This window comes from Jaculus jaculus, chromosome 7 (assembly GCF_020740685.1).
Source record: "Jaculus jaculus isolate mJacJac1 chromosome 7, mJacJac1.mat.Y.cur, whole genome shotgun sequence".
In the NCBI taxonomy this organism is placed as follows: domain Eukaryota; kingdom Metazoa; phylum Chordata; class Mammalia; order Rodentia; family Dipodidae; genus Jaculus; species Jaculus jaculus.
The window spans coordinates 51,127,748-51,153,078 of record NC_059108.1 but is presented as its reverse complement, the minus strand read 5'-3'; the positions used below and the strand labels follow the sequence as shown (position 1 = coordinate 51,153,078).

The window sequence follows — 25,331 nt, the reverse complement described above, 5'->3', positions numbered from 1 at the left end:
CTAGCCCAGGCTGACCTGGAATTCACTATATAATCTCAGGCTTGCCTCAAACTCACAGCAATCCTCCTACCTCTGCCCCCACCCCACCCCCGTGCTGGGATTAAAGGCATGTGCCATCTGGCTGATTGCACTTTTGAATGTGCTTTCCTTTTCTACCTTTCTTACTCATGCTGAAGCTGCCTATGTGAAGCCTCGGTGATTCCTCTTCTTGGAGGAAATAAGATTATCCTTCCCTCAGCTCTTATACTAGGCAGGAAACAACCAGATTAGCCTTCCCTCAGCTCTTACAGTAGGCTCATTCTCTGTGAGGAAATGACCAGATTATCCTTCCCTCAGCCTCTACACTAGGCTCTTCCTCTCTGAGGAAACAACCAAATTAGCCTTCCCTCAGCCCCCACACTACTAGTCTTTCCTTCTGCCAGTGCCTTCTCCCTAAAATGTCATGGTTCTTTTCCAGAACAGCCTATGAGCTCAAAGAACAAAGGCATCTTTGTCTGGCTCTCTGTTCTGTTCGCAGCAGGGAACTGGCAAAAAGGAGGTTCAATGAATGTTTCTCACTTTGTAAAGAAATTCACTAAAATATTAACAGTTATTGAATCTGACAGAAGAAATACAAGTACTTTTTCCAATATATTTTTCTTCCTCCTCTTCTTCTCCCTCTCCCCTGTCTGTACTCTTCTTTCTCTGGCTCCTTCTCCCTGTATTTTCTAAGTCTTCTTTTCTTTTTTACAGTTAGACATTTATACAGTTCATAATCAGTAAAAACTTTTAAATGCCTTTTCTTGAACTAGGCATGGAGGCTCATGCCTATAATCTAGCACTTGGGAAGCTGAGGCACGAGGATTGCTGTGAATTCAAAATCAGCTTGGCTACATTGTGAATTCCATGGCACCTAGACTAACATGAGACCCTCTCAGGGAAAAAAAAAAAAAAAAAGCTTTTCTTATATTGTGGGGATATATATTGGATAGAATCCTTATCTATTAAAATTTAATGATGTTTTCTGAAGAATAAAGAATCAGTAATACACATCACAGACATTTGAAAATAGTTATACGCTTAATCACAATCACATACTATAAACTCAAATTCAGTTATGCAGCCATTAAGTTTTAGACTGGCATAAAGACAGTGCAGTGTTTCATAGTTCTCCTCTCCAAAACCATTCAGCTTCTTTAGGAGAAAAAAAATGTGGTGACTTGTAGCAAAGAATGACAGTGTGTTACTAAAATAATTCTCACATGAGAAAAGAAAGGATATTAAAGGATGCTGTGGTTTTTTGTGTGTGTTTTTACAAACTCATTAGTAACCTTGTACACAGAACTATCAAAGTAGAGCAAAGGGCATGTCAAGCCAACTTCAGCATTTTCCAACCTGAGGTGAAATGCTCTCTGCATTTGTATTCCGGTAGGCTGTGGAGGTGTTCCGTCAGACTTGAGGACAGAGGAAAGAAATGCTGTTTCTCAATGGTGCTGGATGATGTCTACCCCACTACAATGGGGTCCCACAGTTCATGGGCCACCTACCAGAATAAGCTCAGAGGGTGGAGATTTTAATTTTATGCATCAATGTGGTCTCAATACCTAGTTTAATATGTAGCTCATGACAGGCACTAAAATGTTCAACGAATGACTTAAGATTTAAAAACGGGCTATCAACAGATGACAGAAAAACAGGCAAATAACACAATCAGGTAAAAATGACTAGCTAATAAACAGCTACATACGTACAATACATTACTTCAAGAAAGAAAGACATAAAATGTGTACTTGGTCCTCTACTCCTCAGTAATGAGACAAACTAAATACAAATCATGCTGACTAGTGAGATGATCTCTGTGGATATAGAAAATAAAAATATATTTGACTTGCTCAGAGAAGCCGAAAAGGTATAAAGAAACTTGTAATAGTGATTTCTTTGGGGAAATGATGGTTCCCAAACACCTGGAGATCAGGGTACATGCAAAGCTACACCACATACTTTTTAAATTACGGGCCTATGTCTTTATATCACCTACTCAAGTAACTATATTTTTAAAAACTGGGAGGGTGAATTATAAAAACAAGAGACAAAGGAGCTGCTCTGAAAATTAATGATGTAAGCAGGCTTATAGGGAAAATACATGAATTACCTAAAGCTTAACATATTTTAAATGCATATGCTTAATAAGAATAAGTAATCCTATCATATAAAGTAATCTTATCATGGCTACTCTTCTCAAGAGCACCTCTAAAGCATCATTCTACATGTCTCTTTTCAGTTGTGTTTAGAAGTATTTAAGAACAATTAACATGATGTGTTTGAAAATTTGTGAAAAGTCATATTCCCTACTAATTTCTCAAGTTGTGCCATGTCCCTATTAACTTAAATTATGCTTCTCATTTATGGTAACTCCTGTGACAAGCAAATACACACTCAATGAAAATTACAGTGTGAAGTGTGACAAGCAGAAATCAAGTATTAAATCTTCATATGTGTGATTTCTCTACCCATCAGGAAATTATGTAAAAATCTTAAAAACAAGTTTGTTTCAATAACTTAAAAGAATGTTTTATAAACTCAGTACTAAAACAATTTTACCTTCCAGCCATATACCCCAGGTCATTAGAAATGAGTCTTACCTTACTTCAGCTGGAGGACTTGGGGAATAAGGATTTGCGGAACATGCCAGAATTCTGATGACTGCTCCAGGATGATAGGTTTCCAGAACATGAACAGCTGTAGGATACACCTGGTGTTCAAAAGTAAGTTCCACATAGTCCTGGCTCTGAAAATTGGATGGTGTCCTCCTGAATGGCAAAGAAGCACTTGGACATTGATCCCACCATGTTCCATAAGTTCGAAACACAGCTGTCTGAGTAAAGTCACCAGAACTTGGAAATACATTTGGTACACCTGCTAAATTCCACATGGTATAGGACATGCTATTCTCACTCCCATAGTGGGAACTGAAGTCCACCACTTCTTTGGCATACTGGACCAGCTCTGTAGTGAGAGGGGAAGTCCGGTTGTTCGGTACTACAGTTCTGTGGCTGTTCATCACTTCTCCCCTCGTAGCTGTCCTGGCTCGGCGCCGAAGGCACATATAATAAAACATAGTCAGAACTGTTAACATGGGAAAGACTGGTGACATCTAGCCGTGAATTATGAAGCTTCAAAAGGTCAGGTGTCCTCAGTAAGATGCATGAACTCTGAAGGATGGTCTAAAAAAATGAATGGCTTGGTGAAGTAAAATAATTTAAATAAGAAGAAAAATGCATGGATACAGGAACAAAGATGCTTCATTCCCAAAGTAACTTCCCAGAGTGAAACCTGAACTACCTTATGCATCTCAGAGTACCAGATGGAATTTAATCTATAACTCTTAACATTATTTGTTAGGGCAGTTCTTGGCTGGATGGCATCTAGTATGTTGCCAGCTACTCTTAGAATCACTCACCCCAGCTAGAATGTCACAGGATGCACACAGGAAATGTACTCTAGGTTGGCCTTTATCCATGTGGCCTGAAATTCGCATGCTGCTTTCAGGTATCAATGCTGAAATGTGACATTTTTTTTAACCTGTAATATAAGAGTTTTAGAAAACATATTTACTGCTTTATCAAATATTCAAATATCCCCAAAGAATCATTACTATTAAAAAAAAAAAACAAAACAGGGCTAGAAAGATGACTTAGTGTTTAAGGCACTGGCCTGCAATGTCTAAGGGACCCAGGTTTGACTCTCCAGTACCCACATAAGCCAATGCACATAGTGGTGCATGCCACCTGGAGTTTGTTTGCAGTAGCTAGAGGCCCTGGCACAACTATTCTCTCTCTCTCTCTCAAACAAATAAATAAATAAATAACATATTTTTTTAAAAAATTTAAATAGCCACTTAATACAAGCTAAACTACAGGCTATATTTTTCAGGAATTGTATGGACAAGTTGAATTAACTCATTTTAAAATGCTGTATTATATAGTATGATAAAAACACAATAGTGAAACCTACCTATACTGAGGTTAAACCTACATAAAGGATCACATATTCAAAAAACCTAGACTTTCCACTCACTGGCTGGGTGTCCACATAGGAATGCCATTAAATGAATTAAGTGTGTGCCTAAATTCACACCACCTTCATGGGTTTCAGTCTCATGCAAAGTGAAAAAAGTTAAAAAAGGAAAACAATAAATAATCTCAAAATGGTCAAATTTGAGGACACAATTGGTACAAATGTGAAACCTCTCTGCCAGGATGCTTCCATCAAGAGAAGAGCACAACCCACTGGAGAGGCATCATGGGAAAAGCACAGGGCACTGTAAAAATGAACCAGAGCTCAGCCCTACACTCACCAGATTGGAATCTGCACCTCCAAGGACATAAATTCTGATTGTTACAATAATCAGAACAAGACTTTCTGGAGGGCAGTGATGTACTGGTTAAACATATAGTCAAGTGTTGCAAGATGACATTTCAATCAGAATGGACAGAAGATCTAAGTTGTGAAAGTCAGATTCCAGTGCACATACAGCCACAAACTTAATTGTTTCACAGCTAGTTTTCACCACTGCAGATAATAATATAACATAGGCTTTCATGTGGGTATAATTTTTAAACAGCATTAAAATAAAATTTGCATTGAGGCAACATACATAAAAACTGAATTATAAGCTGTTGTATGTATACATATGTCAAATGTTCAAGCATATTCAGTACAGAAATAGAAAATGAGTATTTGGTTTTCTTTTTTTTTTAAACTTTTGTTTCTATTTTATTTATTTATTTGACAGAGAAAGAGAGAGAAAGAAAATGGGTGCGGGCCCCCAGCCACTGCAAAGGAACTCCAGATGCATGTGCCCCCTTATGCATCTGGCTAACATGGGTCCTGGGGAATCGAACCTGGGTCCTTCGGCTTTGCAGGCAAACGCCTTAACCACTAAGCCATCCCTCTAGCCCATGGTTTACTTCAGCTCTGGATAAAAATAATCTTAAGCCAATTTTCTGTAAATGAAGCTACAACTACATGGACAATAGCATTTTTCAATTATTTTTATTTATTTACTTAGAGAGATAGAGGCAGACAGAGAGAAAGAGAGAAAGTGGGGAGAGTGAGAGAGAGAGAGAAAAAATGGGCATGCCAGGGCCTTCAGCTCCTGCCCATAAACTCCTCGGGCATCTGGTTTTTACATGGGTCCTTTGGTTTGCAGGCAAGCGCCTCAACCACTAAGCCATCTCTCTGGCTCAACAATAACTTTTTGAAAGACACATACACACACAAAAAAAAAAGGTAAGTATTTTTATTCTACTACCTATCAATGCCATTCAGAGGCTATAGAAATCAAATCTATTTATTTGTTTATTTTTATTTATTTGAGAGTGACAGAGAGGGAGAATGAGGCAGAGAGAGAGAATTGGGCACACAACTCCAGATGCATGTGCCACCTTGTTCATCTGGCTAATGTGGGTACTAGGGAATCGAGCCTTGAACCAGGGTCCTTAGGCTTCACAAGAAACGCTTAACTGCTAAGCCATTTCTCCAGCCCCCAAATCTATTTTTGAAAAAAAAAAAAAATGTACAGAAATAAAAGAAGGGCAATCTACATGCTCACTGCTAATACTTCATTGATTTTTAACTCCTTTCCCATATACTAAGATGACACACAAGGAAAGACATATAAGAAAGAAAAGATGGGGGCTGGAGAGATGGCTTAGTGGTTAAACGCTTGCCTGTGAAGCCTAAGGACCCCAGCTTGAGGCTCAATTACTCAGGACCCACGTTAGCCAGATGCTCAAGGTAGATCAAGCGTCTAGAGTTCATTTGCAGTGGCTGGAGGGCCTAGTGTGCCCATTCATATTCTCTCTCTCTCTCTCTCTCTCTCTCTCTCTCTCTGTCACTCTCAAATAAATAAAAATAAACAAAAAAATTTAAAAAAATTTAAGAAAAAAGACATGTTGGCTCCTTCTATTTTTCCCTGGGATATAAAGCTGAAGAGGGAACAGTCACTGTCTCAGGACTCTGTGAGTAGCAGCACCCAATGCAGAAGCTCACAACTGTCCATGCATTACTTGGACTTTTGCCAAGCCAGAGGCAATTTGTAACAACGAATTAATATCCCAATGGGCAATGAACCAAGTTAAAAGAAATATAATAACTCTACTTTATGAGAATATGATTCAGAGACAAATGATTTTTCCCCATCTGGGGAAAATAAATAAATATTAACCTGGAACACTAAATTTTCCAAAGGGTGATTATGATATGTAACTTAGGGAGGTATTTCTTTTTTCAGTTCATTCAAAAAACTACTTAAAGGACTCTAATAACATATAAAAATATTACATTAAATTTAATAAGTTTGAAGTGACAACAGAATAGTCTTCATTTTTTTATTTGCTGCTTAATCCAAGCACTCATCAACAAAGATTATGAGGCGAGAAACTCTCCTGGTCTATTCCCTTATATTTATATTTATACTCCCTGTTGCCTCCCTGGGAATTTTTCTCAATATACACAAGCACAGTCAAGGAATACAAACAATAATCTTTTTTTAAATTTTTTTGTTTATTTTTATTTATTTATTTGACAGCAACAGAGACAGAAAGAGACAGACGGGGGGGGGGGGGGGAGGGACGGGTGCGCCAGAGCCTCCAGCCACTGCAAAGGAACTCCAGACGCGTGCGCCCCCTTGTGCATCTAGCTAACGTGGGTCCTGGGGAATCGAGCCTTGAACCAGGCTTCACAGGTGAGCACTTAACTGCTAAGCCATCTCTCCAGCTCCCAATAATCTTTTAAACTTGTACCCTGAGACTTATATTCTTTGGAAAACATTGATTTATAGAACATAATTTTATTACAATGCAACTTTATTTTAAATCACATCTTCTATATTATAAAATGTTTAGCAGAGTTAAAAATATAATTTCAGAGAAAGCAATAATGAAAAAGATAAATTAAGAGGTTAAGACAAGAGAGAACATATGTTTACTACTGAGACCTGAAGTAAGATGGGAGTCCAAGAGGCAGAAAGAAGCAGGATGGCAGGAGCTGTGAGGAGACCCTGTGCTCTGCAAGAGGAAAACCAACAAGGACTTCGTGAATCTACAGAAGCCATGACATTATAACACTAGGCACAGAGTGTGAGGAAAGGAATTAAAAAAAACAATTTTAAAACTCGGGCTGCCCAGCTCACAATGAAGTGAAAGATATGGGGTAAGGTGAAAATGATAAGCAATAAGGCACTGGCATACTTTGAATGCAAGTCATAACACAACATTTGCAAAGTGGCACACAGAAACCTATCTATGAAGTGACATGAAGAGGACACAGTTGGCCTTGCAGCAAAGCACCTAAAGTAACTGAGCACACCATGTGGTATCAAATAAGAAAGAAATACTCATTGCCTCCATCCTACTGAAATTTGTTAAGAGATCCCACTTCTAAGGCTCTTCTGGTTCAATCTAGAAATCAAAACCTATGTCAATGAATGAAGAGCAATAAGGAAGGGGTACAATTACAATGGGTAACTAGTTTTAACACTCAATCATCAGCCTCTTTCCTGGTCTATTCCCTTATATTTATACTCCCTGCTGCCTCCCTGGGAATTTTTCTCAAGCTTCCCCTTGGATCTTCTACCTCTTCACACTTCTCCACTGTACAGAAGAAAGGGTTTCAAGGAAGGTTGTCTTCTTGGTATGATATACACAAAGAAGTTCCTTAACACCTCTCTTCCCTCTCTCCCTTTCTCTCCTACACACCCACCATTCTTCCTGTAGACCCATCTGTGCCTGCAGCTACACTAGGTTTTCATACCTGGGCATCCTTAAATCTTCAGCTGAGCTTCCTCTCACCCAGGCAAAATTACCCACCATTCATGTTCCTTTGCACCTTGTGACATATTCTTTGCTAATTCTCACCTGCTTAACCGACAATGAAGTCCTCAAGCTTACAGAATGTGTTTAACTACATCCATAAGGCCTAGACATGTCAACATTTACTCAATAAACATTCCTTATTATATACAGAGAATGGCCTAAAGAATTTTAATAGAAAACTTTAAAATAAACCCAGAAATGAAATTCATGATTCGTCTAGACAAATTACATATGAAAAAAGTTCCATATCTTGATACAGAAAGAGAAAGGAGGAAAAATGGGTAAGAAAAACTGAAACACAATAGGTCAAAAGTATGAGATTCTCTGAAGCGATCCACAATAGGACAGTACACATATTGAAATTTTAGTGTTAAAAGAGAATGTTAAAAGAGGTAACTTCTATCATACAAAAGCAGTCCCTGAATAGATAAAAGACTTGACTCTGGCCACAAAGAACCTCTGATTGGAATTAAAGAAAGATTCATGAAAGATAGGACTAGAGAGGTAAAAAGAAAGCTATTTTCTCAAATACAGAAAAAAAAAATTAGCATTCCAAATCCATGACAAGACCTTAGGCAGGTTATGGAGAGCTAGAAAAACTACAGATGAAAAGCAGGAATACAAGAATAAGGTAAAAGGCAGGCTAGCATCAATCTGATATCAGATATGCTATGAAGTAGCAAAGCCAAGAATAGCAGAAGCCTGTCTTCTCTTTCACTAAGTTATTTACATTCCCATCCTACCACATGCCTAAACCACACTGAACAAATGAACAGTAGAGTAGGAAGACTACTGAGATGATATCTCAACATTTTACCCCCCTTTCCTATAAATCTCCACTTTAACATTGTCATCATCATTATTTTTATTATTATTATTATTTTTACTCAACAAAGTTTGTGTTGAAGCTTAGTCATTGGGCTCTGGTGATACTGGGGCTGGTAGACCCTCAGTGAGGTGAGGACTAGTGGAAAGAGGCTGGTGGAGTCATGACCTTGAATAAGATATGAGATCAGAGGCCCTCCTCTGTTTTCCAGCTGTCTCCTCCACACACTATGTGATATTGGCTCAAAGCAACATGGCCATGTGACTATAATTTTTTAAAACCTCTAAAATCCTGAGACAAAACACGTCTTTCCTCTTATTTTGGAAATTTTGTTACAGTGACAGAAAGTTGACATGTAGAGTTCTTAAATGAACTAAGAGGGTTTTGCAGTTACCTTTTCCTTGCTGAGATGAAACATGTGACCAAAACTAGCTTATGGGAAAAAAAGGTTATTGGCTTAGAGTCTCTAAGGGAGACTTCATGATGGCAGGGCAAGGGTGGCAGAGCAGAAGCTGGACATGAACTCTGACACAGGAGGTAGAAAACAGCAGAAGAGTGAGCTGAACATTAACAAAGGGTAACACAGCTAAGACCACCTCCAACAACACAGATCCTCAGCAAGGCTCCATCTTCCAAACTGCCATCAGCTGGGACCCAAACATTCAGAACACACAAGTATATGGTGGACATCTGATTCAAACTACCACAAGGGGCAAGATGGAGAATAATGACTCCTATGCTATTTGGAGGCGTCTTGAAACTTCAGGAGCGTGGAGAGAGAGAAAGCGGGAAACCCACAGCGCTGAAAACCTGACGGGAGAGCAACACACTCTTCTTGTTAGGAGCTCTCAAAACTGAAAGGAGGTAAGTTAAGGAGGCTCTCCAGAAACTTCTGCTACACTAAAGAACAAAAAGAGGTATCTATGAAATCAGGGCTCCAAAAGAACTGAATTAGAGAAATCAGTAATTCCTTAAAAACACAAAAACCTTTAGGATGAGTAAATCAGTGAGTTTATGAAAGGGATTGAGAAACCCTCTTTCTGCCCACAGTGCTACCTCACACAGTTACAGAAAAGACATATTTCTGGTCAACTACGTAATGGTAAGATAATAAGAAGTATTTTAGATACAGATATAAATCCATATTACTATGTTTTACGTTCTTCATTGGTTCATTCTGGGTAAGACTAAATCATCTGAATGGAGGAATTAGGAATTTAGAAGAACCTTTAGCAGATACATACACTTGACTAAAACTGAAAAATTAGGCATTATCAGGCTGATGAAATAATGGTAACTATGGAAACTATACAAATCATATGAATTTAGTCTAGCCAAATACTAGCTATGCATAATTGTACAAAAGTAGCAAACTCTTATTTAATAAAAACACAGATGACTTACAGATACCCTGCCTAACAAAAATCAAGTACACTAACAAGAGGTATCTTTTGGCTAATCATTGAGTAAGAAAAGAGGAACATGCCCACATAAAAATAAGCAAAGGATATGCATATGACAAAATTAAAATGATCAATAAACAAACACAGATATCCAACCCCATCAATAAGAAAAGAAATGCAATATTCAAACAATATATTAGCATTTCTACCCAAAAAACTACCAAATATAAAATATGAACACATCATCTTAGCATTTATTTCTGTAAAGCAGAACAAGTATCTGAGTTTCTGCAAGTCTTATACACAGAAGTCCTGATGGTCTTTGTTTCAGATTATCTTTTCAACAGCATTTATACAGCAAACAGCCTTGTAGATAAAACAGGCCTCTCTGGAGAGTAGCAAGCAGGTTGTTAACTATGCAGGAAAATAAACACAATGCCTCCCTCTAGGGCAAGAAATCAGGCAGATTTACTTGCAGCCCACTTTCACAGTGGGCCTCAGGCTGTGTCTCTTGTAATACAATCTACTGCAAGTACCCATTTCATCTGGCTCTTGCCAAGTCACCTATAGCTTCTGGGGCTCAGAGATGATGATCTTATCTGACTACTGCTATAGCCAGTGCTTGACTTCTAATCCAGAAGTCCCACATCTTTGATCAACGATGAAAGTCTCACCTTCTAAATAGGACACAATATTAAACTTGTGACCATTCTTGACCATAATATGACAAAAGCAGCATTCTTACCATTTACACAAATGTATTCTTACGAAGAATCTTTTTAAAGAGAGCTACGTCAAAATCTCCATAAATTTAAAATCTGCAAAGAACGTCTGATCAAGCAATTTAGGTATTTTCACTAAGGAAATAAAAAATATACAAATATAGAGAGAAATCTCTTCCAATCTTCAGAAACTGTTTCAAGATCCTGTGAATGGCTGAGCCAGAGAGTACAGAATCCTATAGATACTGTTTCCATGTTTCTTCATGTACATATCTATTTTCCCTTTCACCTAAAAGAAGTGCTTGACTGCTTCTTTGGCATATCTGAGTATCTGGTCACTGATATTGAGCCAAATTTGGAGCCACTGTTAAGTAAAATAAAGGTTACAAAGCCACCAGCTGATCTGATAACCAAGAAGACTACTAAAAGATTAACAGGTGATACACGGCTGGGCAAAGATCTGGTCCTGGTGCAGGAAGGCATCAAGTTTCATCATGCAACCCAGCAAAGTGCATTTTCTAAAGCTAACAACTGTTCAGTTCTGAAATTTTCAATTTAGCTAACATTTTAAAAATAAAATTGATAGCAAGTAAGTAATCCATGGAAAGTAAAGGTTAGCTATTCACATACAAAAATGATCCTGCAATTTCTCTTGTAACAGAAATAAATGTGGAGTGTCCAAAATATCAATAGAAGATTGGTTAAATGTTAGATGATTCCTACACTAAAATACCAAAAAGAACTTTGAAAGGACACGATGTTATATGTACCAAAATTGATATTCATCAATTCTTATGAAGTAGAAGCTGAAGAAAAAAAATCACATGGTGCACTGACATCTTTCAAACAATCATACGCTTGTACACATATTTTAAAATCTAAAAAGTGATAACAACGAGCCAGGTGTGGGAGTGCACACCTTTGATCCCAGTGCTTGGCTTTAATCCCAGTACTCAGGAGGCAGAAGTAGAAGGATCGCTGTGAGTTCAATGCCACCCTGAGACTACACAGTGAATTCCAGGTGAGCTTGGGCTAGTGCAAGACCCTACCTCAAAAACCAAAAAAAATAACAATAAAAAAAAAGTGAGAACAAAATACTAAATAGTCAGTGATTATTGCCTAGTGTTGATTGTAGCAACATGTGAAGATTTATTACATTTGGGGATTGGGGCATCCAGTTAGGATGATCGAGTACAAGTGGACATGAGGCTATCTAAGAGAGGCAGGTACAGGATGTCCTGTATTGTAGCTGACAGAGACATAAATATTAAGGCCAAGTACAACAATGTTGAAAGACATGCCAATTTTCAATCAGTTTCTCTATATACAGCTATGAGGAGCAACTCCATAAAGTGAGTTCTGAGTGAGCAACAGAAGGGGTTTAACATTAGTTACAATGACCCTGGAGAAGGCAAACTAAAAAACTAATTGCAAGAATTAGCAAGGAGGAGGGGGAGCAAGAAAGGCATTCAGCCAGGCATGCTGGTGCACACCTTTAATCCCAGCACTTGGTAGGCAGAGGTAGAAGGAATACTGAGAGTTCAAGGCCACCCTAACACTACACAGTGAAATCCAGGTCAGCCTGGACTAGAGCAAGACCCTCCCTCAAAAAGCGAAAAAAAGGAAAAAAGAAAGAAAGGGATTCAACTTATCGCCACTAAATGTTCATTCCAAAACTGTTTGTGATGTCCACAATATGCTAGGTGTCATTGAAGTCACTAGACACGAGAATACATTAAAAGCTAAGTAGGAGAAGCATGGGATCGCTGCCATGATGCCAGAGAGCTCTGTGGGATTGGAACTCCCACACCATCAGCTCTCAAACCTCAGGTTCTTATCTACTTCAGCAAATAACTGAAAATGCAATTCAAGGGAAGAGTAAGTTGAGATTTATTTTAGGGAGAGTTAAGAAGGAAAGCAAAGCAAGGAAGGGACCAAGCCAAAACCAAGCAAGGCTGACTGGGAGGAAGGAGACCAAATAAATCTCCCTCACACCTCCCTTTGGGAAAGAAGCCTCTGCACAGGGATATGGGGCAAAGAATGGTAATGGAGCAGAGAAAACTTCTATATATGTAGCCAAGGTCTAATTATATGATCTGGCATCCAATCAGAATAAGCCTCATCATCAGACTCAGATGTGTAAGGGAAGGGACCAGAGTAGTTGGTAGGCTCAAGATGATAACTCAGGAACTAGAGAGGTGACTTAGCGGTTAAGGTGCTTGCCTGAAAAGCCAAAAGACCCAGGATCAATTTCCCAGGACCAATGTAAGCCAGATGCACAAGGTGTCACATGTACCTGGGTTCGTTTGCAGCAGCTATAGGTCCTGGTGCCCCAATTCTCTCTCCACCTCCCTCCCTCCCTCTCAAATAATTATTTTTATATACAGTATCAAGTCTCCCCTCCCACCCTTTCTATTTCCTTTATAGCCCCTTTCTCAGGAAGGGCCAGCCCACAGGTCCTAAGCCTGGGAAATGGTGAGAAAAAAAATCAGGAAGATGACTCTGGAGTAGTTGCTGGTGGACATCTTTTATGAGAATGGATCAGACACCAGTTCCAGTCCTGTCACAGCAGGACAGGTGGCATCCATATTTGCATGGGATAGTCCCTAATTAACTATCTAACAGGAGAAGTGCTACCTTGTTCCTAATTTGTAGCACTGTTAGTTCACAGTCTCAAGAATATACAGGGGCAGTAGGATATTGCTGAAGAGATGGAGGCGGGAGGATCAGGAGTATGAGGACAGAATGGGCTACACATTAAAATATATGTGTACAGACACACACACACACACACACACACACACACACACACACACACACACAAAGTCCCCATGACATGTACAGTGCGCATCAGGAGGGAAAAACAGAATTCGACAAATGACATGGAGTCAATGGCTAACAACCACCAAACAGCTTTGTTTATCTTCACAAAAACTGGGTGAGACTAACAGCATGGTGTGTGTGTTGGGGAGGGAGGGGAAAATTTAACCCACTTCACATGATGAAATGGCCACAGCACAGAAAGCAGTTCCATGACCCCACGTGCAAGCAAAGATAGCTGTTAACATTTATGACGCTATTTAGTGAGGGCTATAATTAATGCATCATGACACGAATGAAAGATTCAACAACCTCACCTCACAGTGCTTCAACCTCAAATTTACGTCAGTAAACAGAAGATTGTGAAAACGTAGGGTTCTAAAAGTTTGTGTTGGGCACCTTTAATCCCAGCACTGGGAAGGCAAGGGTAGGAGGATCGCCGTGAGTTCGAGGCCACCCTGAATTCCATAGTGAATTCCAGGTTAGCCTGGGCTGGAGTGAGACCCTACCTCGAAAAAAAAAAAACAAAACTTGGTGCTCCAAGTGTGAAATGAATGCATTTCAGTAAACATTGTGTGTCTACTTACGGATGATGCCCTGCCTCTATAAAGACCTAACTCACCAGGAACTCACTACTTGCTGGAAGACTTCTAGGTGCTCTTCGACTGAGCCAGCAAGTATAATACACAATATAGGACAAAAAAAGCATGATATGAGTTTTAAAGGGGAAGAGAAAGTACCTACATTCTGAGCTTAACCCAGGAGTGCACGCTGGTAGAAGAGGCAGCTTGTTTGCGAACCACACACAGGAGCAAGCAGATTCCACACGCTGGGGGCAGTGAGCCCACCAGGACATAAAGCCGGCCACAGAATGCTGCCAACCCAACGCACGTACCTCACCACAGGCTTACACCATGTGAACTTTCTAATTATCTGTGTATTTCAGTTCGTGATAGCATCCCGAAGCTCTGTGGCAATGAACCCTGGGGAAACCGAGGAAACGCAGAACCATTCCCACTGCAAACGTGTGGACAAGGCCAGGTGGAGGGTCCTCTTCACTTCCAGGGCCCGGTCCTAAACGCAGGAAGGCGGCGGCCGGGCGCCCGGTGGGGGTGGGGGTGGGGGTGGGGAGGGAGCGGGCGGGCCGGACTGCGCACGCGCCACGCGGACCGAGGAGGCCGGCGAGCGGGCGGGGAGGGGTCTCCGCCGAGCCCGAGGAGGAGGACGGGGACCCTCGGCAGGGTCAGGAAGGGAAGGGCCGTACCCTGCAAGCTTCACCCCAAACAGGTGGCGGGGCCGGATCCTAGCGCTCGCGCCGCGGAACCTCCGCAGCGAGCCCGGCCCAGCGTGAGCCGGAAGGAAGCGGCTTCGACCGGGGCCGGGGCGGGGCGGGGTTCCGGGGCTCCGGGGCGGGGTTCCGGGGCGGGGCGGGAGGGGGCTTTGGTACCGACCGACCTGCGGTAGGCGCGGCTGGCTTCCCGGCGGAGCCGAGGGCAGTCCCAGTGGGGAAGGGTAGTGTTGCTGGGGAGCTTGCTCAGAACTGGTGATGTAGGCGCTGTGCGCGGGACCCATCTGCACAGGAGCAGTGCTATTCAGTGGTCTGAAGACATAATCCACCACTTTAGCAAACGTCTTCACCCCAGATAGCCATCTCTCCTATAGGCTCATTTCTATCCTAACATTAAGAAGCCCATGACCACCACTACCTCTATACAGAAGACGCAGTTAGGAGTCTCATTCGTCACTTCATTTCTTTTCAACAGGTCATAGGCCTTTTATTAGTTTACAAAATATTTCTCTTTGTCACACGGCTTTTTAAATACTTTGAACCACATATTACTTGCTCATAAAGAGGACAAATAGCAATGGTTTTTAATTTTATATATGAAGTGAATACTATATACACTATAAATTATACACAGAAGTGAAACTTGAAGGCTGATTTCTGTCCCTCACCCTTCAGTGTAGCTAGCCCTTAGTGACTTGCTTTCTAAGAAAAGAATTTGGAAAAAAGAGAAAAGTAACAGTATTTGGGAAACCAGTAAACATTACCTTGGCCAAACAAAGATAGACACTGTCAGTGATAAGTAGATAGAATGCATTGCAATAAGATGTGTCTGGAAAATTGAATGAGTGCTATATAGAATCTCTGTACAGTCAATGCAGTTTTTCTCAATCTATTCATTACAACTGTAGAGACCTCAAATCCCACACAAACTCCAACACTTTCTCATTCCTAATATAATTTCTAAATAAACTCACTGGGAGATATGTTCAGAAAAAAAATACACAATAGCAGAGTACAATGGCACAGGTCCGTGATCTTAGTACTGGAAAGGTAGAGGCAAGTGGATCAGGAGTTCAAGGTCAGACTTGGCTGCATGAGACTGCTGCAACTAAACAAAACAAAGTAAAAGAAGACACCAAATATGAGTGGATGGTTGATAACAGTACACACTTGTGTACTTGTATACTCATGCACTGGGGCACATGTGTACTTAGGGTACTGAGATCAAAAACAGGTAATTACTAACACAGAGAAACCTGCATGTGTGCCACTGAACATTTTCCACTGTTCATACCCAAAGGTCATTGAAGTATCATGACATCTAATGAGAAATAAATATTGCAAAGCTTTAACCATTAAGTGTGTGTAATCATACGTTATCCATTCTTTTGGGTTTGGCTTCTTTCAGCATCAGATTGGTGAGAATGACTTGGATTGCTGAGTATAACCGTAGTTTATTGAGTGTTTTATATAAGTAAGCCATAACTTATTCTCTTCTTTATGGACATTGGGCTATTTTTAGTTTTTAGGTGTTTTTTTTTGGGGGGGGGCGGTATCGAGGTAGGGTCTCACTCTAGCCCAGGTTGACCTGGGATTCACTATGGAGTCTCAGGGTGGCCTCAAATTCATGGCAATCCTCCTACCTCTTCCTCCTGAGTGCTGGGATTAAAGGCGTGTGCCATGCCCAGAGTACTTTTAGTTTTGATTGTTGTAAATAATGCTCTGTTGACATTAGTATTCATATCTTTTTGGTACATATGCTGCACGCATGACCTTTAGATACACTTTCATTTTCTCAATGTCAAAGATGTAGTTGGTGCTCTTATTTATTTTATTTTGATGTTTGTGTGTGTACATTGCATGTGGTGCTGAGGAGTTGTTGGGCCTTGAGAGGCCCTGAGTAAGGCCTAGTGAAATTTCCTGAGCCTAACTGCCTCTGCTCAGGCATGACTCAGCAGGGGGCCAAATGGCCTCTGGCCTGCCACTTTGGCAGAGGAAGTTAGAGTCCTGGCTTGTGGGCACTTAAAACCAATCATCTCAGAGGTCATGGTATGCTATTGGCCCTTACATCTCACCCCACCCTTAAGTCTCCGCCTTCCTTCTCAACATTATATAAACACCAGCCTGTAGCAATAAAGTGAGTTCCTGCTTGGAAAAGACTCCTGACTCAGTGTGGTTTTTCTCTGGTGGCCAGGAGAGGTTTCTGGGTCTTCAGTCGCTCATCATCCCCTCAACCTCTAGGGAGGAACCAGCAGGCCTGGTCCTTCCCTGGGCACTACCTGGCTCCACCCCTCCGAGCTGGTCAAGGAGTGAACCAAGGGCTTCTGTAGTTTTGTTCTTAATGTGGCTTAAATACTGCTTGCCAAATAGAAAAGATCATATTTGAGAAAAGAAAAAGCTTAGGGTAAAGTTTTACTTTTGTGCCAAGATGGAATTTTGATCACTACCTTTCAGCCCTTCCTCTAGTCTTCTCATTCTAAGGGCCATGCTGTGCTGTACTTGCTTGGCTAGTCAGGGGAGCAAGTGAGTCCCACAAACAGCCGTGATGCTTATCAGCTAGTAATGGCCCTGATTCAATGGGTGAACTGACGCCTAGTTATTAAATGGAATCTTGTTTTGAGCTGAATAGCATCCCACGCTGTAATGGCACTATTACAAATTAAAAAAAAAAAAAAAATCCCAACAATGCTTAATTGTACATAAAACCACCAGCTCAGCAAGTTGGCTGTGATCCATTCTGATAGCTTTAAAAGTTACAGTGTTCTACTCTCACGGTGAGGCAGGACAACCAGCAGCAGCAGGTTCAGACCTGAACTATTGGGACCACCCTAACTCTCCATTCATTTCAAGACATTTTTTTCTCCATTTTAAAATGAAATGTTTACCAATTATGAGCTTTTAGGGTCATGAGCATAAATGTCAATAAAATACCAGAGCAGGCTAAATGTATATACTATGCTTATCAAACTGCCCAGTAAGCACTTCTCTCAATGTTCACACCCTTATATTATATTATCTCACTTTTGGTAGAGAATCTTCTCTTTTCAGATGGCAGTGACCTGGGGATGACTCAGAAGGTATCATGGTGATGGAAAGAAATGACCGCAGTGCTCAGTACTGCAATATCTCTATCACACCTTCCAAGGTTCAGGGTCTAATGCAGAACAGGTGGCGGAAAGAATGTAAGAGCCAAAGGAAGGGCAGGACTCCATACAGCATGCTCCCTCCAGACACAAAATGGCCTGGGTATCCATGGTCTCACAGTGTCTGACACTACCTGCATAAGACCATCATAACAGGAGGAAAAGATCATGACATCAAAAGTAAAAGAGAGACTGATTGAGATGGGGAGGGGTATGATGGAGAGTGGAGTTTCAAAGGGGTAGGTGGGGGGAGGGAGGGTATTACCATGGGGTAATTTTTATAATCATGGAAGTTGTTAATAAAAAAAAGAAATACCAGAGCAGAGGTAGAGACATCATTCAGAACAAAAATGTCCTCACAGTGAGTTCCTCCTACTTTCTTTCACTGGTTGCCACATATGTTCTCTCTAGGTAAGACCTCAAAAAAAAAAAAAGGCAACACATAATGTGGCCAACATAATCTACCCTTTTGTGAAATCTGTATGTGTGGTAGGGGAGAGTTACTAAGGATTGAACCATTGAACACTCTACCACTGAACTACATCCCAAACCTAATTTTTACTTTTTTTTTTTTTTTTGCAAGAATATCTCACTAAGTTTCAGAGGGATCTTGAAGTCACTCTGTACCCCACACAAGCATTGAACTCACAATATTCCTTCCTCACTTTCCTCAGTAGCTCGGATTACAAGCCTGAGCCACCTGGCTTGACTGTGTGAGATCTTAAATGAGCTAGTTTGCTAAAAAGTACAGGTTAAGCAGTAATATTAGTCCATGATTTTTAATATACTAATGGCCAAAGACCATCTTTCATTCTACCTTTTTAAATTTCTTAAAGACCGTAAGATTTTGACTTTAATATTAATATTTAATGTTAACCTAAAAATAGTAACAGTCATTAGAAAAGAAAGCAGAATATTAAGCAAGAAGAAAGACCTAAACTTATGCAATTCAATCCGCTTTTTTACAGACTAAGAAATGGGCTCAAAGAGCTCTGATGCAGTGTCCAGAGCGGCATCTGACATGTCAATGGTACCTAGTTCTTCATCTTTAAACCAGAGAAACTAGCTACTTAATGATAATGAATTAATTCATGATTCAATAAAAACCCACTAATTATGCTCTCATATTACCATAACCTTGAGGTAACTGTATAATTAGAGGAAAAAAGTTAATGTAGGATAAGGAAGACATGTCTATTCAGCCTCACCATGTTAATAACCTTGTGATCTAGGATAAGTTACAACTTCTCTGTCTTGGTTGGCATTTCTCTGAAATGTTCCTAACTCACAGGCACTGGAGAAGTTTTAAAGAGATCATGTAAGTGATCAGTGAGTGATTGAACAGGGTGCAAATGGAGGAATACTGTTAGTATTTATTAAAACATGTTGAAGATTGGTAATTGAGGCTTTCCACTACAAAATGTCAGAGTAGGCCTTCACATTGATAATAGTCTAAATCCTTTGTTGCCAGGCAAAAGAAAACCCTTAAAAGACTGGGTGTTGTAACCAAAGAATTGTGGCAAGTTGCTTGCAAAGTCAAGACTTGAATGCTAGTGTCTTTACTTGCAGTTTTCAGTAAGCAACTGAGAATATCTTTAAGAAGTAAACATGGACATTTCAAAGTTACTTGATAAATATTAAAATAAAGTGATTTGGATCTATAGCAAATATACTAAAAAATAAAAACCTATGACATTTGTGCATTATAAATTCCCTCTCTTTCTTTGTACCTCTCTTGGATCATATACTTAAAACACTAGCATTAGTAAAGATCGTCAGTGACTGGGAATAATGTACAAGTAGCACACAGAGGTGGGGGACAGCCTAGATCTATTTCTGAGGTAACTTTAGTCAATGATTTTATACTCAGTAGAACCCACAGCCATGAAGCTGAAGCTCATGGCCAGAAAGTCAGACGTGCACAGCTGCACTTCTCCCTCCTATTTCTTCCCTGTAAGTGGTGATGCTTTCAAAAGACTTGTTGAGTACCTACATTAAGCAACTTCCAGGCATCTATTCACAGAATGACATGGTAATCAATAGAAAAAATATTTACTGTTCATACAGGTAAAGCAAAAGTGATAAGTGGTCATTGGAGAATTTCATTATGAATAGCTCATAGAATTCAAGGTTTTCAAATTTTCACAACTATTTTGCTTTCATTGAAATATAATTTTAGGGCTGGAGAGATGGCTTAGCGGTTAAGTGCTTGCCTGTGAAGTCTAAGGACCCCGGTTCGAGGCTCGACTCCCCAGGACCCACATTAGCCAGATGCACAAGGGGGCACAAGCATCTGGAATTCGTTTGCAGTGGCTGGAGGCCCTGGCGTGCCCATTCCCTCTCTCCCTCGCTCTATCTGCCTCTTTCTCTCTCTGTCTGTTGCTCTCAAATAAATAAACGAAAATAACAAAACAGAGTTAAATATTTACAATAAGAAAGATAATTTTAGTATTGGGGGGATACAACCCAACACCTCACACATGACTGTCAAATAGTCTACCATTGAACTATATAGACCAGTCCATCAGTGGAAGAGTTGAAAAGACTACATTATTCCAGTAAACTCTCAGTATCCATGTGTGTGCACGTGCATGCATGTGTGTGTGAATTATCTTTGCAGAGTTGCTACTATCCCTTCCCATCATAACACAGCCTATTCATTTAAAATTTTTTAAAACTGGGGGTGATTTTTTTAATCAGTTACCTATCTCTCTTGATGCATGGTTTTGTGTATTCTGTTTTGTTATTGAGCCATGAATTGTCTCCATGTACTTAATAATAAATTTAGATAGTTAATAAGGATGATTCAAGAATAATATAAATATAATTGAAATTAAATATTTACAATAATTGACTTACATTTACTGTAAAACCGCTCCTAAACTTGACAGTACATTCATCACTGATGTCTCTCTCCTTCCACTCCTGACTATTCTGTGAAATACAAAGATTGCCTGGTGAAAAGCTCCTTCAAAGTATCTTTAAATGTTATTTTTTGTGATATTATTCTGACTATTCTGACATCCTTTCCTCTTTCCTTCTTTCTCTCCTGTCATCCTTTCTTTCTTCCTTTCTCTTTCTTTTTGTTAGGATCTTGCTGTGTAGTCCAGGCTGACCTTGAACTCATACTCTTCCTGCCTTGGCCTTTGTTAAAGTCTTCATTGCCTTGTTTGGAAAAGTTTAGCTATTTTAAAGTCATTTTAAAAATATGAACTATGGGGCTGGAGAGATGGCTTAGCGGTTAAGTGCTTGCCTGTGAAGCCTAAGGACCCCGGTTCGAGGCTCGGTTCCCCAGGTCCCACGTTAGCCAGATGCACAAGGGGGCGCACGCGTCTGGAGTTCATTTGCAGACGCTGGAAGCCCTGGTGCGCCCATTCTCTCTCTCTCCCTCTGTCTTTCTCTCTGTGTCTGTCGCTCTCAAATAAATAAATTAAATTTTTTTTAAAAAATGAACTATGACTTTTAAACAGACTTTCTCCTTTTTTATTCTCTTGGTTTATAAGTTGGCAGATGAATACTAGAATTTTGGGGAGAAATTGAGCTTGTTTCTGTAATGGACTTATCAAAATATTACCGAGAATAAGCCTCCTTTATGATACTGTATTCTCTTGCTATTTCTGTTCTTATTATTTCAGTTTTAATGGTGACAACGTGATTGCTTTACAGTAAGAGCTTACCTCCAAATTCAATGACTCGCAGGACAGGCCACATAGAGAAGAGGAGAGGTTGAGGAGCCAGGAGGGGGATGGGCTGTGGGCACATTCCCTCTCTGCCTACTTCCTGTTCCTTGTGGCTGCCAGGGAAGCATGAACAACTTGTAGATGAGTCAGACAAGATCTAAAAACCTCTAGGTGGTATCGATTTGTTATGAAACCAGTTTACTATTTACTAAGTACATTTCCATTAATATCAGGTTGGAATGCTTTACATATGAGAAGCCATGAGCTCATTTTACATGAGTGTGTCCTATTTCCTTAATCATGACTATTTTTCCTTACTGTCTAGTGCAACTGGAAGAAAACCCCAATGCAATCATGCAAGCATATCTTTTTTGAAAACCAACGTAAGCATTTAAAAGAACACGTTTTGAGGGCTGGAAAGATGGCTTAGCAGTTAAGGTGTTTGCCTGCAAAGCCAAAAGGATCTCTGTTTGATTCCCCAGGATCTACTTTAGCAGATGAACAAGGGGGCGCATGTGTCTGGAGTTCATTTGCAATGGCTGGAGGCCCTGGCGCGCCCATTCTCTCCCTCTTTCTCTGTTAAATAAATAAATAAATAAATAAATATTTTAAAAAGAATACCTTTTATTTAAAGGTGAAATCTTGATAATGGGGGTATCGTGGAGAAGCTCAGTATCAGCTTATTCCCTCACTAGTGAAAATATATTCACTTGAACTGAGAGGTGGGTATCACCTTTTGTGTATGCTGTTAACAGGATAGGAATCTAAGTAGATATGAGTACCTGGACAAACAACATTTGCAGTGAAAACAATGAATGTCTTATGGGCCAACATTTCCCAAGTCTCAGTGTGCTTAGGAATTTTCTGGGGATCATGATAAAACGCAGAATGTCATTCTGGGTGGAATCTGAGTTGTGAATTCATAACAAGCTTGCAAATGTCGTGAATATAACCAAACCCTGAATCATATCTTGAGTAGAAAGCTTAAGGTCACTTCATTACAGAATATTGTATCTGAACTCAAAGGCTTATAATAAAAAGGTACTCATATTACAAAACAACACCTGAACTTCAATTGGCCATGCAAATGCGTAGATCCTTGTTAAATATTTATTTTGATTCCTTTAGACAGTATTGGGTTTTCTGAGGATTGGGGAGATTCAATTCCTGTTCTATTTTCATTTTACTATGAAAATTGATACAATATAAAAGATAATGGCCAACATAGGTATACCTTCAGTCTCAGAACACTAGAGTTGGCCCTGTGTTAGAAGTAACTGAGCAATCCAGTAAAATATCAGCAAAATTTAAAGGATGTACTTTGGGCATGTGCTGTGAATCCAAAAGTTTGATCAGTTTAACTGTGTATAAATCAGACTTCTAAAACAGTAATGTCACAGCTCCCACTGCTGTCCACCCTGGCCTGCTTTTATTCTCATCAGCTATGGATACAACATAGTGCCTTGGAATAACAGCATAAGAGAAACATTACTCTTGTTATTCAGAGCAGCAACTCCAAGTCCAGACAGCTACAAAGGAAGCCTGAGCAAGGATTTGCTATGACTTTTTGACCAAAGTCTTAATGTTCTCATACCATTAGTGGGCTCTGGCATTTAATCAAACTTGTGATATTGACTAACTACCAGTAATTGCTGATTTAAGGACAAAGTTTTTTCAACCTTGTTTTCTTCAGAAATCTAATATACCTTCATCCAGTCAGCTCATGTTCCCTGTGAACTTTGGTGTTACATACCCAAAGAGAGGACATTTTGCTCTCTTACCTCATGCTGATCCTACCTTGAACAGCTTCACTTGCTCTCAGCTTCTGTTTAGAAGATCAACCACACTTCTACGCACTCAAGAAGAGCAACTAAGTGAAATATAGCAAATTAGAAAATAAATTGTAATTTTAAAAAGCTCTTTGCTTAACTTGGGAAAGATAGCAATACAATTGGAAGGATTCTTAAAGCCCTTTTAGTCCAAGAGAGCAAATGGGATTCACATTCAATGCTACAGAGCAGAAGAATGTGGGCAGGTGTGCCTTGTATGTTCCAATCCAGATCTAATACTGTTATTCCCTTCTCTTTCTTCCTCTCCGGTGCCCATTCCTTCCATTTCCTCCTATTCCTTTCCCTTCCCCTCCCCTATCCTTTCCTTTCTTTCTCTCCCCTATTTTCCCCATTTCATTTTTCCTTCCTCTTTAATCTGCTCCCCTCTACCCTCTTCTCATTTCATCATCTTTTACCCCCTACCTAAATACACACACCAACCAGGCACTAAATTATGTCTGAGGAAAACTGGGCTCATACTAAGAATCTAGGACAACTCTTGCACCTTTAGTTTACCTTCAAATTCCCTTCACCCCTATTTGATTATTTACCAGCACCAAGAGCTGTCAGAAATCATATCTATAGCAACATTTGGCCTCCAAAATTTCCAGAGAGGCCTGTATTACCACTGGGTGATTTTACAATAATGAATTAACAAGTGACAGCCGTCCTTAACATACTACAGAATGTTTATAGTCACTACCATATAGGGTGTTTATGGTCAAGCCACTGCTACTCACAAAAGATTTGCCTTAGGGATTCCATCTATATTGATCTATCTATTTATTTATTTACTTTATCAGAATTGGAACCCCAAATTCCCCTGTAAAATACCTCCTTTTCCATCTTCCACACTTTCTCACTCACTACATGTTGAGGGAAGCAAAGATTGGTGATAATACCATTGAGACTGCACAATTACTTGGGAGTTTCCGGTTACAGAATTATATTTGTCCTACACATTTCTGGATGTAGGAGAGTGATAATTACAGCCAAGATGTCTAGAAGTGACTTAGGTTTCTCTCTCTCTGGCAGTATGACCTTGGCAGTTGCTTCACTCTTTTGATATTTTGTCAGCTATGGATAATGACATCTGCTCTTAAATGTGGTTAATCAAAGAAAATATACAGAACTGTGTTTTCTCCAGCATGAAAGATTCTAGTCTATGTAAACACAAGAAATTATTAAGATACTGATAGTTTCAGACTTAGTTAAATGTGATTGAATTCTGTACCATTAAATGTGCATGTGCACTGATTCTGTTATTGGTGGGCTGATTCTTGGTATGTTAATGAAGGCATATGTGTAGTTTTCTTGATTAACTCATGGCTCAAGACTTGTTATTTCAAGCACCAAAAAAGATTCAGTTTTTTGAGACATTGCATGCAATAATTCAATTGTTCATTTTAAAAATTAGTATAAAATCAGCAGTGATTCCTGTCCATATGGAAATAGATGGTTGTGTTAATTGGAATGCTATAGCTGGAAAAATCTTGCACAATGAAAAGATTGATATTAATATCTTTGAATGGAAGATGTATGTCATATTGTTAGCAATATATAATTCATTCATGAACACTTGTTCTAAACAACTATTGTATGCAGTTTATCTCATTTCCAAAGTATCAGCTTTTCAGTGTATCTAAAAAATATGATGAAATAATAAATGGTAGCATATTTTTCAGCTTGAAGTAAATATGAAGCTAAAGTATTAAAATATCTTTGGTTTTGTATTTTATGTTACTTCTGATGCTCAAATATTCA

The 25,331-nt window shown here is 39.7% G+C and overlaps 1 protein-coding gene across 4 annotated transcripts in view; it reads right to left on the bottom strand.

Moving 5' to 3' along the window:
- Positions 1-14,994, bottom strand: part of Fbxl4 (F-box and leucine rich repeat protein 4) — a 106,628-nt gene extending 91,634 nt beyond the window's left edge. The window contains exons 1-3 of one of the 4 annotated variants that reach the window (XM_045155201.1): positions 14,892-14,994; positions 3,440-3,561; positions 2,622-3,203 (exon numbers count right to left, since the gene is read on the bottom strand). In XM_045155201.1, coding sequence (XP_045011136.1) covers positions 2,622-3,133 — 512 coding nt within the window. In that variant the 5' untranslated portion in view covers positions 3,134-3,203; positions 3,440-3,561; positions 14,892-14,994. Of the gene's footprint in view, positions 1-2,621; positions 3,204-3,439; positions 3,562-14,371; positions 14,491-14,522; positions 14,731-14,891 lie in introns of those variants that run through there. The other 3 variants (XM_004660592.2, XM_045155203.1, XM_045155202.1) reach the window with 3 other exon arrangements.
- Positions 14,995-25,331: the final 10,337 nt, after the last annotated feature.